Source organism: Geotrypetes seraphini, chromosome 7, assembly GCF_902459505.1.
Source record: "Geotrypetes seraphini chromosome 7, aGeoSer1.1, whole genome shotgun sequence".
In the NCBI taxonomy this organism is placed as follows: domain Eukaryota; kingdom Metazoa; phylum Chordata; class Amphibia; order Gymnophiona; family Dermophiidae; genus Geotrypetes; species Geotrypetes seraphini.
This window is the reverse complement of record NC_047090.1, coordinates 142672611-142690147: the sequence shown is the minus strand read 5'-3', so window position 1 is coordinate 142690147 and position 17537 is coordinate 142672611. Positions and strand designations below refer to the sequence as shown.

Here is a 17537-nt window from a genome sequence, read left to right as displayed (position 1 = left end):
GAATGTGCTACCGAGATCAACAGCAGCCAGCAAGTTTCACTACAGCTGGCAAGCGATCCTCAGCAGGCTGCTTTGAAGAGGAGACCAGGCGAAGGCAGATGCAAGTGAAGAGCAGAGGCAGCGGTTCGTGCTGGCGGGCCAGATTTACTATAAAGTTGAAAATGTCTGGTGGGCCAATTTTTAACACACCATGGGCCAGAGTTTGACATGTCTGATTTAGAGGAAAGCTGACATTGCCTAAGGAAAGACTCACTTAGGAGCCTAAAGTGTGCAACATACATTTTTAAGCATTTTTTGGTCTTGGGTATGATCTCACCCTGAATCTTCCAAATACTGAATAATGAATGAAACATCACTGGCTACTGATTCAATATCGTATCCAATTCAAGATGCTTACCCCAACCCACAAGGTGATTCACCACTCCCTTCATTTCGCAGAAAACTCTCCTTCCCCGAGTTAAAGCTGGGCTCAAACCTTACAGTACCTCTTTAGTCAAGCTTTCAGTGAGCAATCACTGCACTGAGTGGCTGCTGTGATGTCTTTGTCTTTGTCTGTGCCTCTATTCCCCTCCTCCACTCTATTTTCTCCACTACCCTCTTTTCTCTGTCCTGTAAATGATGGAGTACTTTTCCCTTTCTGTCTTTTCTTTTGATAGTAAACCATTTCACTAGAATGATTTGTGTCAGTGCAGTGGCGTACCAAGGGGGAGGGCATGGGGAGCGGTCCGCCCCGGGTGCAGCCTTAGGGGGGGTGCACAGCCGGCCCGGTCCCTATCGCGCTCCCTCCCTCCTTACTGCCGCCCTTCTTACTTAAGGTGACCGACCGTCCTGTTGTCCCGACCCACCGCTTCAGAACGCCGAAATGTCCTGTTTTCAGGGACAGCATCCCGAAGCTGTGCGAGGGGACAAGGAATTGGTGATCGCTTCCCCTCCCGCGCTAAAGCCTGCCTCCCTCCTTTCCTCCCTACAGCGCTGAAATGGTCAGGGGAGGGCTGTCAGGTCCGGAATCACCCTCCTTATTCTCAGGGCCGGCCCTGCGATCCAGGCAGCTTTCTTAGCTGCCATCAGCCCTGCCTTTGGCTGCGCCGGTAAAACTAAACTGGACGGTAAAAGCAAAGAGACACGCCGCTGGACTTTTCCACTTGCCTGTATCGCTCGAAGTTCTGCCGCTCTCGATCCCGCCCCTCAAAAACAGGAAGTAACTTCAGAGGGGGCGGGATCGAGCGATGCAGGCAAGTGGAAAAGTCCCGCGGCATCTCTCTTTGCTTTTACTGTCCAGTTTAGCTTTACTGGCACAGCCGAAGGCAGGGCTGATGGCAGTTAAGAGAGCTGCCTGGATCGCGGGTCCCCCTTGCCATCCCCTAATGCCGGCCCTGAGAATAGGGAGGGTGATTCCGGACCTGGCGGCCCCCCTGACCATTTCGGCACTGTAGGGAGGAAAGGAGGGAGGCAGGCTTTAGCGCGGGAGGGGAAGTGATCGCTGGTTACCGGCGCAGCCGAAGGCAGGGCTGATGGCATCTATGAATCGCCTCCAGTCTTGCAGCAGCACTGGAACACTCTGAGGGACTTCTATACCATTCAGGACTATTAAGTTGGGGAAAAGAGGAGAGGTACTGAAATGGGATGTGGGAAGATGGTGGGTTGGCTGGCTCAGGAAAGGGAAGAAAGCTGCTAAATCAGATAAGGAAGAAAAAAAGGAACACAGGAAGATGCTGGACGGTGAAGGGAAAAAACAGACATGATGTGAGTAGAAAAACAGGTGGGAGATGCTGGACACGGGGTGGATGCAATAAGAATAAAAAGGAGATTCTGGATATTAGAGTAGTAGGTAGATAGGGGGCATGCTGACACAGAAGGAGGGAGAAGGAAAAGGCAGAGGAACAAGAGATGCCAAGTTCATGGGAGGGAAGGAAAGGAAATGAGATACCAGACCATGGAGGGGGAGGGAGAGATGCCAGGGAATGGGGGGGGGGAAGGAGACAGATGCCAGACCATGGGAAAGGAAGTAAGGAGGGAGGGAGAGAAAGGAAGGAGAGGAGATGCCAGATAATGGAGGGGGAGTTGGAAGGAGAGGAGAAATATGCCAGGGGGAGAGACAGGAAAAAATACCAGATCAGAGGGAGAAGAGGTGCCAGAGCATGGAGAGACAGAGATGCCAGGGCATGGGGGAGGAAAAGAGATAGAGATGCCAGACCATGGGGTGGAGTGGGAAGGAAGGAAAGGAGAAGAGAGAGATTCCAGAGCATAGGGAGACAGAAAAATGGAGAGGGGGTGAAGCTGAAATGAATCATGTACAAAGAAGACAGTTTATGGAAGGAGCATAGAAAGAGGGATAATACCATATGGAAGAGAGAGTGGGCAGGGACACTGGATGGAAAAGGCAGAAAGGGCAGAGAATGGAAGGGGCGAGACAGAGGGTGAACAGTAGATGGAAGGAGTAGAGAGAGGGGGACAGACACTGACTGAATGGAAGTGTGGGGGAGAGGAGGGACAGACGCTGAATGGAAGTGTGGAGGAGAGGAGGGACAAACGCTGAATGGAAGTGTGGAGGAGAGGAGGGACAAATACTGAATGGAAGTGTGGGGGATAGGAGGGACAAACACTGAATGGAAGTGGGGGAGAGGAGGGACAGACACTGAATGAAAGTGTGGATGAGTGGGGGGCAGACTGAATGGAAGTGGAGGGAGAGGGGGAGCAGACGCTGGAAGGAAATGGGGAGGAGAAAGAAAAAAGGGCACATGCTAGATTGAGGGAAGAGGATAGAGTTAGATACTGGAAGGGTTGAGGGAAAGAGGTGGCGAGCTGTAGGTAGACACTAAAAAATGAAATTGATGAGAGGGTAGTAAGAACGTAATCTAGATGGATGCAGAAAATAAATTGAAAAGGAAAATGAGGGAAGAAAGGGATTGCAGAAGAGAGGTGTGGGAGAGGGAAGGAGAGGAGAGAGATGCCAGACCAATGGGGGTGAAAGGAGAGCTGGAAGGGGGAGGCATACAGTTTCTGGAAGGGGCATAGAAGGAGAGAAGATGCCATATAGGGGCAGAGAGATGGCAGACAGTGGATGTATGTATTTCTATTTTATCCCCCCTTTTACAAAACTGTGGAGTGTTTTTTAGCACCAGCCGTGGTGGTAGCAGCTCTGATGCTCAGAATTCCATGAGCGTCAGAGCTGTTACCATCGTGGCTAAAATCCACACTTTCAGTTTTGTAAAAGGGGGAGGGGTTAGTTTGTGATAACATTTCATACTAGGCGAAGGTGTTTTCTGTGTTCTGTGTGTTCAAAAGACATGGTTTTCTGTTAGATTGACAGTGTAGGATTGATCTGTACTAATCTGGCTTGTTTAGTTTTACAATGGGTGTATTGATGTTGTACTACTCACTGCAGTATGTAAGATGCTGCCTTTTCCTAGGTACTCATGTGTGACGTGTGGCTTGTTACTAAAAATCATGTTTTTCATACAGATGGGGGGGTGCCAAAAATGATGGGCACCGGGTGTCACACATGCTAGGTACACCACTGTGTCAGTGTAATAATCCATAAATCATAGAATGGATAAAGTGTCAGGCAGATGTTTGTTTCACTGTTGTCTGCTTCCTTCTCAGAGGAAGATGAGGAAGAGGAAGATGAAGAGGAGGAGGAGGAGGAGGATGATGAAGAAGAAGAGGAGGACGAAGAAAAAGACACTGATGCCACAGATGAAAGTGTTGAGGGTGACGTTGAGCTGCCAGCCATTACTCTTCCTGGTTTGTTCTCCCATGAGCCCTTGGGGGACAGCAGAATTCCCACCCAGATGGAGGGGCTGGGCTTTCGAGTTCCTGACAGTCTGGCATGGGAACATCGGAACCAAGGTCTTGGTAAGAGAATTCTTTCTCGTATTTTACAACACTTTAATGTCTGAAGCTGCTTAATGAACGGAAAGTGTGACTTCTTTTTTTCTTCAATGCACAGTCTATACTGAGATCGTTAAATATATTACAAATGCTTGTTCACTTTTTCAAGTTGCCAGACTCAAAAAGTTATTTAAAATTTAGCTTCAGGTAGTTTGAAGTTGTGGCATGAAATCTTTCACTGTGGCCACTGCTCTGTGAAATTTAGGATATAAATGATTCAACATATATTTGTAAGACTGAGTTGAAGGTTCCTAAATACTTGTTTTGTATTGTAAGGAAAAAAGCTGCAAGCTGTATGTCTTCAGATATTCAGTCAGGAATCCAGTCAGATATTCACTCAGGAATTTTGCAGACATTTGGTTCAGTGGCGTACCTAGCAAATGTGACACTGGGGCCCATCATTTTTTGACACCCCCCCCCCCATCTGTACGAAAAACACAATTTTTAGTAACAAGCCACATGTCGCACATGAGTACCTAGGAAAAGGCAGCATCTTACATACTGCAGTGAGCAGTACAACATCAATATACCCATTGTAAAACTAAACAAGCCAGACTAGTACAGATCAATCCTACACCGTCAATCCTAACAGAAAACCATGTCTTTCGAACACACAGAACACAGAAAACACCTTCGCCTAGTATGGAATATATAATCACAAACTATCCCCTCCCCCTTTTACAAAACTGTAGTGTGGATTTTAGCCACGGTGGTAACAACTCTGACACTCATAGAATTCTGAGCATCAGAGCTGCTACCACCACGGCTGGCGCTAAAAAATGCTCCAGTTTTGTAAAAGGGGGGATAAAATAGACATACATAGACAAAGGTTAAATTGAACCAGAAAGAAGCTGGACTCTGCATACAGTGCACCACAGATTTTTTTTCTACCTTTGTCTTCTGTGGTTTCTGCTTTCCTCATCTTCTTGTAACTCTCTTTTCCTTCCATCCACTGTCTGCCGTCTCTCTTCCCCTATATGGCATCTTCTCTCCTTCTATGCCCCTTCCAGAAAGTGTATGCCTCACCCTTCCATCTCTCCTTTCATCCCCATTGGTCTGGCATCTCTCTCCTCTTTCCCTCTCCCAAACTTCTCCTCTGCAATCCCAGTGCCTCCGTCCCGTGTCCATAGTGCCCCCAGTGCCTCCGTTCCGTGTCCATAGTGCCCCCAGTGCCTCCGTCCCGTGTCCATAGTGCCCCCAGTGCCCCATCCTGTGTCCATAGTGCCCCCAGTGCCCCATCCTGTGTCCATAGTGCCCCTAGTGCCCCGTCCTGTGTCCATAGTGCCCCCAGTGCCCCGTCCCGTGTCCATAGTGCCCCCAGTGCCCCGTCCCGTGTCCATAGTGCCCTCAGTGCTTCCGTCCTGTGTCCATAATGCCCCCAGTGCCCCCTTCCCGTGTCCTTAGTGCCCCCAGTGCCTCCTTCTTTTGTCCCCCCACTACTTTCCAGATTTTGTCCACCCCAAAGCCTGCTTGCCTGCCTGCCTACCTATCTCTCTCCTTCCCTGCCGCGCTAAAGCCAACCAGCTTGCCTGCCTACATCCTTCCCTCCCTTCCGCGGAAAAAAAAGCGCCTCTCTCCTTCCTTTCCCCCGGTCTGCGCCTGCAATCTTACCTCCCCGCTGCTGCTGCTAATCGCTAACAAGAAGTCTTCTTTCTGATGTCAATTCTGACGTCGGAGAGGACGTTCCGGGCCAGCCAATCACTGCCTGGTTTGTCTGGAACATCCTTTCCGACGTCAGAATTGACGTCGGAAAGAATTCTTGTCGGTGATAGCAGCAGCAGCGGGGAGGTAAGATTGCAGGCGCGGACCTGGGGAAAGGAAGGGCAGGAGGACCCGGACCTGGCCGATTGTGCACCCCCCCAAGCCGTGCACCCATGGCGGACTTCTCCCCCTCTTGTTACGCCACTGATTTGGTTAGAATAGTGTAATCTGACCAGTGTAAGACCAGATCTGAAAACCTGCTAGGTTTCCCCTGCATATTCTAGTTTTAGTGATATGGTTTTGACAAATTAGCTTAGTCGAAAGATACAATGGCCTGGGCCACCACTGGAAGGATGAAGTGTTCTATAGTGTAATTGAAGACAAGACCAGCAGATAACAGCAATACACACTTTATCAAAATGCTGGAACCAACTACCACTCACACTATGATCTTCTGACCACTATCTCAGGTTCAGAAAACTTTTAATAGCATTTCTTTACCTAGACAGGGAGCCAACCCGGAAGTAACTGAAATGGTAATTGTAAAAGTTCTTTTCCACAATATATTGTGGACTAACTATACTCTGTAATAAGTTGATACCGCTTAAATAATTTGGAATTATATTTTTATTTTACATTGTATTTTTTATTTTTTGACTTATAAATAATTAAAATAAAAAAAGCCCTTTTCCAAATCTCTAATGCAACTCCTGGGATATAACAATGAGCAACTCCTGGGATATAAAGAATGACCTACTTAAACTTGTAACTATGTATTTGTAATTACGACCTAACTGTATTAATAACTGTGTTGATCTACCTGTACTAGCAACTATATTGAATGTCTGTGTCAAATTGTCCATTGTAACTTCCTGGGTAACTGACCCAACCTCTTGTAATGTAATCTGACCTTGAACTAACCATTCCGCCTTCAAGACATATAACGTATGACAACACACATAAGTCCATTTTCTCCATTACCGCTCCTACTCTTTGGAATGCTCTTCCATCTTACCGCCGTCATGAATTCTCTTTAAGTAAATTTAAATCTAACCTTAAAACCTTTGTATTCAATGATGCCTACGAATTAATGCGTTAAGAAATCCAATAATAAATTACTCAACAACAGCATCAATAAGGATCTATTCCTAAAATTAATTCAAATATTTATTTATAAATTTCCTCTACCCTCTTTCCTCCTGTAATTTTCCCTTACTTTCTCTCCTATCAAGATATTGTAGTTCCTCCCCTTTTCCTCTACATTTTCACTGAATTGTGTCATATGTCTATGATTGTTGTCAGTCCTTAATTTTAGGCAACTCCTATTCCCTCTTTTTAAATTGTAAACCGTTCAGGTTTATTGTGAGCGGTATATCAAAACTTAAATAAACTTGAACTGAATAGGTGAAGGCGGAATAGAAAACCTGATTAACATAACGTATTCAAATCAGACGCCTGACGTTTTGCCTCAAGAGGCTGAGTCGGAGTAGGTCTAAAGGGGAATCTAAGCACAATTTTCCCCAGAAGCCAAATGTAATTCTTAAGCAACATGTATACATTCTCTAAGCAGAGTAGCATTCCTCTTAGTCAGCAATTCTTAATCTGAAGAAACAAACAAACCTGTTGGATTAGTGAAATGCTTTCCGCACCTACAGATCCTGTTAAATTATTAAATCTTGATTTGATTCCAGTAAAAGACATTTCGTTTTCTAGGAATTCTTTTTGACAGTAAACTCTCCTTTGAATAGCAGATAGGTCAGGTATTAAAAGAAGGTTATTACTGGCTTAGAGTATTCATTCAGTCAGTAAGACCTTAGATTTTGACTCCATTCACACATTAATTCATGCCTATAATATCAAGGTTAGATTATTGTGATTCAATATATTGTGGAATCAATGCAGAACTTTTACCTAGGTTACAGGCATTACAAAATTCAGCAGCTAAGCTTCTATTCAAGGGTAAAGTATATGATCAGCCAGACACTCTCCCCCCTTGAAGATCCTCAGCAGGAGGTGTGCCCACTCCCTCCTGCCTCGGCCATCCGGACCCCTCCACGAAGATCCTGCAACCCAGACAACTCTCTCCCACATGAAGATCGTGGAAACCCAGACACTCTCCTCCCCCGACAGCCACAAGGATACCCCCTCATGAAGATCCTCGGCAGGAAGGATGCCTCTCCCTCCTGCATCTGCCACTCAATTCCCCCACCCCCCAACCCATCCCATACCTTAAAAAGAAGATGACAGCAGGAGGGTTGCCCTGTCTCTCTTGCCTGCAGGCCCGCCTCTTTGAAATGGCAGATCTTCCCCCCTTCTCGGTGCATCCTGGGAGCCAATGGCACCAGAGCCAATCAAGGCCTTAGGCCCCTACCCGGGAAGGACCTAAGGCCCTGATTGGCTAAGATACATATGGCCAGTTCCAGGGGGGCGTGTGGGAGCCGAATGGCAGAGGCAGGAGGGAGTGAGCATCCCTTCTGCTGAGGATCTTTGCGAGGGGTGTCCAAGTAGTTGCGGGGGGGATGGGGTAGTTGTCTGGGTTGTACAATATACGTGGAGGGGTCCTGGTGGCCAAGGCAGGAGGGGAGTGAGTATCCCTCCTGCTGAGGATCATCGTGGGGAGGGATGAGGGGGTAGGATCTTCACAGGGCGGGAGAGTGTGGGAGTTCTGGGTTATGCGATCCTCATGGAGAGGTCCAGGTGGCCGAGGCTGGAGGGAAAGGGCATCTCTCCAGCCCCTCTTTATTTTTGTTCTGGGGCATCTTATTGGGGGGGGGGGGGTGTCATCGGGGAGACTGGCACAACTTTTTTTTTTTTTAAATAGGGCATATATTATGCGTGTGTAACACAAAAACATCTGTGCCCATCAAAAAAAAAGAAAAAATATGGAAGACCTGTAAGTAATCTCAGGCCCTTAACAGTTGTCACTAGATATAAAGCATTCTCTAGCGATCTTAAGGGCATTGATCAGGGGGCTTGTTTTAATATGAATTACCTCATTTTAATACTAATGAGGTCATTTGCATGACAGAGTTGGAGAATGTACGAACGCATGGAAAAGCACACGGTGGCCCATTATGTACATCGTGCCGGAAATTAGGTTGTTGCTAAACCAGTCAAACTGGTTTAGTGACGATTGTTAGGTAATCGGAATGCTTAGTGCATCCGGCCATAGTATGCTTTCCATAAAAAATAACTTCTGCTGTAGTTCTGGCTAGAGAATGACACAGGGAACTTAGTTTCCCTGTCCCATCCCCGCGAGTTGTGTCGCAATCCTTGCCCCTGCCCCATTCCTGCAAGCTCTGCCTTAACCTCACAAGCCTCAAACACTTATGATTTTAAAGTGTTTGAGGCTTGTGCAGATGAGGACAGAGCTTAGGCGGCATTGGTGGAATGAGGCATTATGACATCACAATCTGAGCTCTAGAATGTTGCTACTTTTAAAGTGTTTGAGACTTGTGCAGATGAGGATAGAGCTTAGGCATTGGTGGAATGAGACATTATGACATCACAATCTGAGCTCTAGAATGTTGCTACTTATGATTTTAAAGTGTTTGAGACTTGTGCAGATGAGGATAGAGCTTAGGCATTGGTGGAATGAGGCATTATGACATCACAATCTGAGCTCTAGAATGTTGCTACTTATGATTTTAAAGTGTTTGAGGCTTGTGCAGATGAGAACGGAGCTTGCAGGAATGGGGCAGGGACAGGAAAAAGAACTCGCGGGGTCGGAAAAATGAGTTTCTGCGGGTACGGGGAAAAAATTGTCCCCCATGTCATTCTCTAGTTCTGGCATAGCATATGAGATTGGACCTCTCATTCTCTGCACCGTGGTAGTCGAGCATTCTGCTGAGCCTCTTTAGAAACAGGTGCTCTTGCCATATCTCTCTGATAGACTCTCCATATTTCATTCCTACTTTAGCTCTGTGGGAGTTTTCTCCATTTTATGCTATTGTTACGAAGCTTTGATGCTCTCAGCAAGAGTGAAGGGATTGCAGTTAAGTGCAGCAGGGCACAGTCCACAAACTATAGAGGAAAGAAATGCTATTAGAAAACTGCAGGCTAAAAACATTGAATAAAGGCACATTCTGATGAGTGAGTGGGTGGCTAGAGAGAGAGAGAGAGAGTGTGTGTGTGTGTGTGTGTGTGTGAATGTGAGATTGCATAGGTGCTACGGGGGTGCGAGTGAGTGACAGAGTGGGCTATCCAATGATGGGATGTGAGTGGAGGGGTGGCTTTGTGACTCTGTAGTGGGAATGTGTGGGGAGGGTGGAGGTGGAGGTGGAGGAGGTGTGGAAGGTGCGGTGTAGAGAATGACAAGGTGGATGTTACCTGCGGCTAGCCGCGAGTAGCCGCCGGTAACCCGCTAAAACGGTGGAGGGGGGGGAAAGATGCTCACCGCAGGTAAGGGGACAAGGCCATCCACCGCCACGTGGAGCGGTGAATGGCCTTGTCCCCACAGGTAAGGGAGGAAACGTGCGTCGTCACTGATTGCGCGCGGCCCTCTCCCTCCCTCCCCATCCGAATCTATCTATCTCCCTCCCTCCCCCTTACCTTTGCGGCGTGTTTTAAGGTTTCAGACTTGTTGAAAGCCGCCGGAGTGTAAGTGCAGTCGCGTGCGTGTGTGGGCAGAATCTTCTCCTCTGACGCAACTTCCTTTCCTTAATTGCTTCTGATAATTTCAGATTTCCGATAATCCACATTTTGGATTTCTAGGCACTTACCTCATGTAAAGTTGTCATTTCTTTAATAAGCCATTAACTATTTTTTTTCTGCGGCCCTCCAATTACCTAGAAATCCAAAATGTGGCCCTGCAAAGGGTTTGAGTTTGAGACCACTGGGCTAGATGGACCATTGGTGTGACCCGGTATGGCTATTCTTATGTTCTTATGGAAATGTGTAAGTCAGCACCTTATTCCTCCTCCTCTTTTCCCCTTCTTTATTTCTTTTCCTATCAGTTATTATTATTATTATGTTTTTGTGTACCGCCATACCCAGAGAGTTCTAGGCGGTTCACATCAATTAAATTAGGATCGGATCAGAACACAGATTTACAACATTTTGTCGGGATTACAAGCAACGAGGAAGGAAATGTTGGAGTTTTAGCAGAAATTTAGCAGTGTTGGAATGGAAGGAAAGAGAGAGGGAGAAGAGAAACCAAAGGAGGGGAGGGGGAGAGAAAGGAGGGGGGGTGTGGCGGGATTTGGTTTATTGCAGGGGAATGAGGGTTAAGGGTCCTGTTCGCGGAACAGGTATGTTTTGAGAAGTTTGCTGAAGTCGAGGTAGGTAGGGGCCTCGAGCATCATTTGGGCTAGCCAAGGGTTCAGCTTAGCCGCCTGGAAGGCGAAGGTTTTGTCGAGGAATCTTTTGAGCTGGCATAATTTTATGGAGGGGAAGGCGAACAGCTGAATTCTGCGGGATTTCTTATTGGTGCAGTACATAGTGAAGTGGGGAGAGAGGTATTTTGGTGATAGACCAAATACTGTTTTGTAGCAGATGCAGGCGAATTTGAAGAGGAATCTGGATTCGAAAGGTAGCCATCCTAGTTGTTCTACAGTTAGCAAGTGATGGGAATCTCACAGTGTGACTGCGGTTGAGCGGCATTTTGAACTGGTGAAGAACGGAGACCTCAACAGTCGGGCTGCAACTTTAACTGGCAGGATTAGGAATCTCACGGTCTTTCAGTTCACCATGGTCAGCCACAATCTCAGCCAATGATTAAAGCAAATTATACTTTTGAATGATTTACAGTAAACAAATACAAAAGCAGGACAAGACATTTACACTTAACCCAAACCTGATCCTCATCCTACAGTAAAGATAAACACAAACAACAAGCATAATGCCATCCAACATGAACAGGGCAGTCTTGTAAGAGCACATTATTCGACTAGTTACTGCCTTTAAATCATTCAGGAGACATATTTCACTGACTTTGGAATGCCTCAGAGCCCTTTTGTATGTTTGTCTCGTCCAGTTATTTCCCACTTATTTTTGCATCCTTAATTTTCCTCTTCTTCCCCTCCTTTCCTTTCCTCAAAATTCAAACCCACCAGTTCTGAAAATCAAGGCCTGCAAAACAAGTTTTGTCCTCCAGGGGGCAAAGTCAGCTCAAACTTGGCCTATCCCATTTATCATAGGCTGTTGTCTGCTTGTGGCTGGAAGTCTAAACCTTCTTTATTTTTTATTTTTAAAGACCACATAAATATTATGGAGAGTAAGCAGCAATGTTGTAAAGTGCTTTGAACTAATTTGACTAAAGAAAGCTAAAAATTTTTTTAGAGGCAGCAGTATCACTGTTCTTTATAGTATCAAAATGTACTCTGGCTTTGTTTTTTCCTTATACTCTGTCACCTTTCTTTTATAATGTAATGCATCTTTTTCATGTACTCTCAGCGCTTTTTTTTTTTTTAAGGATAAAAGCTGTGTGGTTTTAAGAAAGATGTGTGGTTTAAGAAAGATGTGTGGTTTTAAGAAAAGTTTGGACAATTTCCTGGAGGAAAAGTCCATAGTCTGCTTTTGAGAAAGACGGGGGTAGCCTGGATCGGTAGCATGGAATCTTGCTACTCTTTGGGTTTTGGCCAGGTACTAGTGACCTGGATTGTCCACTGTGAGAACGGGCTTCTGGGCTTGATGGACCATTGGTCTGACCCAGTAAGGCTATTCTTATGTTCATCTAGCAAAGCTGTCTTTCTTTTTTGCCCTCCCTGTCCGCTGCTGCCTTCAGTGTTTCAGTTTGACTCCTGTACAGGGCTTATGCAGTGAGATTGGAAGTAGCTTGGATTCATGATGGTGACAGTGACCCAGTAAGGGGATCTTTCAAAGACTTGAAACCCTACTGTGCCCCTAGGAGCAGTAAATAAATGATCTCCATGTCTTTGTTTACTGTCATTGTCTGCTGTGTTACTCGAAAGTTTTTCCTAGAAGCACATATATAAGTGAATAATTATGTTTCATCTGTTACTCCTTGGGGAATTCTGTGCACTATTTTTGAAAACTCTTCATACAATATTTACAAATTCTACAAAATGTTGTATTGTTTATTTGTTGTAGGGATTTTTGCACAGAATTTTCCCATCATAAGGCCTGAAATTCTCTTTCCTGATCAGGTTCCAGTCCCCCCCCCCAGCTCCATCTCTCCCTATAAGATTCCTAATTCTACCCCCAGTCTAGAGAATGACACTTATGATTTTAAAGTGTTTGAGGCTTGTACAGATGAGGATTGAGCTTGCAGGAATGGGACAGGGATAGGAAAAGAACTCTGGGACGGGAAAATGAGTTCCCGTGGGGATGGGGAAAAATTTGTCCCCGTGTCATTTTCTACCCCAGTCTTTTCCCACTTGCAATACTCCCACCTCTCATTCTCCTTTGTCCAAGGCACTTCCCTCCAACTTCTTATCCTTTCTCCGCTCCCCAGCTATCATCCTATGCCACTGAAATATTTCACTGACCGCCCCAGCACTATCTGGATAGTGTTGGGGAGGTCTGGGGGTAGAGCTAGAAATGATCTGGGTACCCAGATAAGTTAGGAAAGTGTTGAATATCAGTGGCACCCTATAACTTCCAAGGGCCACTTTATACCCAGATAATGCAGTGTAGATACGCAGGTTGTGCCCAATGTTGAATATCTGGGGTATAAATTTAAGCTTCACGGTCACCCCAAGTATTGCTTACCCTCAGTTTAGATAATCTTTCCTTCTACCCCGACCTGCACAGCACTCTTGCAGCATGTGATAATAAAGCGATCTACAATACTGGATTTGGGGAAGCTTCACTGGTCTTTTGCCATTTCCAAGCAGGGCAGGATTAACCAATGGGCCATGTAGGCACGTGCCTAGGGCCTGAAATGGTCAGGGGGGCCCGATGTAGGAGGGCATCAACATTGTTTTTTTCCAAACGGCGATGGGCCTCTCCAGCATCGATCGGCCGTCCTGATTGGCAACGCGGGCCCCACCCCAATCGGCAACGCAGCCCCCCTCCCATCGACAGAAAGTAAGCCAAGCAAGCAATGCGGATAAGAAAGGCAACGGGAACTGTAATTGTGCAAGCGGTGCTGTTTTTCCAAAGCTTCCCTCTGACGCAGCTTCCTGTTTCTGTCTGGGTGCCTGGTGGGGTGGGGTGGGGCCCAGTGTACTTGTGTTCCTATGGGCCCTCGACGAATTAATCCTGCCCTGTTTCCAGGAAGTTCCCCTAAACTGGATTTAGTGAATTTTCTTCAGTCTTTTGCAGTTTTTCAGGACACAGACCTTAGAAGTCTTTCTGGACTTGGTCTTAGTTCCTTCCCCTAAGCTGGATTTAGTGACTCTTTCAGTCTTTTGCCATTTGTGGGACACAGACTATAGAAGCCTGTCTGGCATCGGCTTTAGTTCCCATTATTCTTGCGCAACTAACGGTGACGGGACTAAATCGCGCGAGACAATGGCGTGCCGACAACTGAGCGCAAGGTTGACGGCGCGCCGAAGAAAAGCACTATTTTAAAGGTCTCCGACGGGGGGTGGGGGGGGGAACCCCCCACTTTACTTAACAGACATTGCGCTGGCGTTGTGGGGTGTTTGGGGGGTTGTAACCCCCCACATTATACTTAAAACTGAACTTTTTCCCTAAAAAACAGGCAAAAGGTTCGGTTTCAAGTATAATGAGGGGGGTTACAACCCCCCAAACCCCCCACAACACCAGCGCAATGTCTTTTAAGTAAAATAGGGGGGTTCCCCACCAACACCCCCCGTCGGAACCCTTTAAAATAGTGCTTTTCTTTGGCGCGCCATCAACCTTGCGCTCAGTTGTCGGCGCGCCGTTGTCTCACGCGATTTTGTCTATGAACCCAACATAACACTCCAACGGCCATGTTTTCATCCTCTTTCCATTTAGGCATCCCCTCTATTTTTGAATTCTCTCACCATAGGCTCCGGAGTAATCTAAGGAAATACTATTTTACAGAAAGGGTGGTAGATGCATGGAACAGTCTCCCAGAAGAGGTGGTGTAGACAGAGACTGTGTCTGAATTCACTTGGGATCTCTGGGAGAGAGGAAGAGATCATGGTTACTGCGGATGAGCAGGCTAGATGGGCCATATGGCCTTTATCTGCCGTCATGTTTCTATTTTTGACTCTACCAACTCTCCTGGGAGGGTGTTCCTGGCACTTTCCCTGTGAAAAAAGTATTTCCTGGTTCATCCTGTCTACTTCCTTGAAACCTCCATTCATGTCTTCTAGTTCTACTACCCCTACGTCTCAGGAAGAAGTTTGTTTGTATATTGATATTTTTTCAAGTGCTTAAATGCCAATAATATATCACCTCTCTGTGTCCTTTTCTCTACTATACACATATTCAAGTTCTCTAGTCTCTTCTCATATGTCTTATGACACAAACCCTGTACCATTTTTGTCATCTTCCTTTGAACCACCTCAAAACCTTTGAAGAAATATGGCCTCCAAAGCTGGACACAACACTCCAAGTGGGGTCTCACCAACGACTTCTAAAGGACATCAACGTCACTTTTATGTTGGCAATGCCTCTCTCTCTATGCAGCCTAGCGTTCTTTGGACATCAGCCATCGCCTTGTTGCATTGATCACCGCCTTGAGATCCTCAGACACTGCCACTACCCCGAGGTCTCTCTCTCGATCCGTGTATGTCAGACTCTCACCCTCCTAGCGTATATTTCTCTTTTGGGTTTCTACACCGCAAGCGCGTCACTTTGTACTGCTTCACATTAAGGGCTCCTTTTACAAAGGTGCGCTAGCATTTTTAGCGCGCGCTAACACTGTGCTACACGGAAAATACTAACGCCAGCTCTATGGAGGTGTCAGCGTGTAGCGCGCGGGGCAATGTAGTGCGCGCTAAGATTGCTAGCGCACCTTCGTAAAAGGAGCCCTAAATTTTTTAACTGCCAGACATTTAACCAGTCTAATATTTTTTGTAGATATTTTCTCATGTTGTCCACTCCCTCCAGGGAGTCCACTCTGTTGCAAATCTTGGTGTCATCTGCTCAAAGCCAAACGTTTTCTACTAACCCTTCAGCGATGTCGCTCACAAATATGTCGAATAGAATCAGCCCCATATCAATCCCTGAGGCACTTCACTACTTATTTTCCTAACTCGTACTCTGATTAAACTCCATTTACCACCACCCTCTGCCATCTGTCAGTCAACCAGTTCACCACTTTATGTTCATTTAGCGCACTGAAAGAGAGATGCTCAAAACTTAGCACACCTTCGTAAAAGGAGTAGAGGTCTGTACGGGAACGGGGATCGCGGGAATCCTGCGGGTCCCGCGGGAATCCCCCCTAACCCATGGGACTCCCACGGGGACCCCCCTCAGGCCCACGGGACTCCCACGGGGACCCCCCTCTAGCCAACGGGACTCCCACGAGGATGGAAGGCTTTGGAAGCAGGGTTTGTTCATATAATATAATGGACACGTCAGCCTTAGTAAAAGAGGGGGTTTATAAGTTAATTACCTGAACAGAAAAGAAAAAAAGGGTTCCACCAAAGAGATTCCACAAGGAAAACAGAAGCAAACACAAAAGAAACTGTGGAATTGATGATCCTGTCAGAAGTAATTGCTGCTTTTTATAGGGACGGGCGGGAATGGAGGTAATTCCTTGTGGGGATGGGTGGGGACGGAGAGGATCCTGATGGGGATGGGTGGAGACGGAGAGGATCCTGGCGGGGACAGGTGGGGATGAAGAGGATCCTGGTGGGGATGGGTGGGATTTCTGTCCCCGTGCAACTCTCTAAAAAGGAGCACTTAATGCTGCCACTAGAGGCATTAGTGAGCAGAGAATGCTCAGAGGGCTCCAGTGCAGGAGATACGAGGGGCCACTGAAAAGTTCATTACATCATTACAATTTAATCATAAAATGATGATAAAAAACCCAACTAATACAATTTAGTAACTATAATAAAAGAATTGTAAAATAAGCTAAATATCAGGGTTGTAAAAAAAAAAAAAAAAATTTTCCGGCTTTTATTTAAATCTAGAAGCAGACAGAAGTCCGTGCAAGCCCCTAAATGCTGCCAGTGGCAGTGAGATGAATGTGAGTCGAAATAAATCCGAAACTGAAAGCACGCATTGGCGCCTGTTTCCAGCTTAAATATAAGACGGAAGTCTTATAAGCTGGAAAAAAATTGCTAAGCTTATTTAAAGGTGGAAAAAAAAAATTTCTAAGCTTATAATTTAAAGGTGCAGAAAACAGGCGCCAATGTGTGTTTCACCTTCAGGTTTGCAAGGCGCATGTGCAGAAGAGCTGAACTGCTCAACAAAAGGATCTAGGAGTCATCGTTGAGGATACGTTGAAACCTCGGTTCAGTGTGCGGCAGCGGCAGCTAAGAAAGGAAAAGAATTGAAAACAAAGATGAGAATGTTGTAATGCCCTTGTATTGCTCTATAGTGTGGCCGCACCTTGAATACTGTGTGCAGTTTTGGTCACCACATTTAAAAGAAAAGGTACCGAGAAGGGCGACAAAAATGATAAAAGGGATGGGACAATCTCCTATGAGTAAAGGATAAAGTGGCTGGGGCTCTTCAGCCTGGAGAAGAGACAGCCAGGGGAAATATGATAGAGCAGTGATTCCCAACCCTGTCCTGGAGGAACACCAGGCCAATCGGGTTTTCAGGCTAGCCCTAATGAATATGCATGAGAGAGATTTGCATATGATGGAAGTGATAGGCATGCAAATTTGCTTCATGCATATTCATTAGGGCTAGCCTGAAAACCCAATTGGCCTGGTGTTCCTCCAGGACAGGGTTGGGAACCACTGTGATAGAGGTCCGGAGAGTACTGAGTGGAGTGGAATTGGTAGACGTGAATTACTTGTTTACGCTTTCCAAAAATACTAGGAATAAGGAGGAATGCAATGAGTCTACCAAGTAGTAGATTTTCAACAAACTGGAGAAAATGTTTCTTCACACAATGTGTTAATTAAACTCTGGAATTTGTTGCGGAC

At 46.2% G+C, this 17537-nt stretch overlaps 1 protein-coding gene across 4 annotated transcripts in view; it reads left to right on the top strand.

Annotated features, from left to right (window-relative positions):
• The window catches only part of ARMH4 (armadillo like helical domain containing 4), a 185772-nt gene that overhangs the window by 68425 nt on the left and 99810 nt on the right, over positions 1 to 17537 (top strand). For all 4 annotated transcript variants that reach the window (XM_033951108.1, XM_033951107.1, XM_033951106.1 and 1 more), the window contains one exon: positions 3604 to 3855. In XM_033951108.1, the coding sequence (XP_033806999.1) occupies positions 3604 to 3855 (252 nt within the window). The remainder of the gene's footprint in view (positions 1 to 3603; positions 3856 to 17537) is intronic.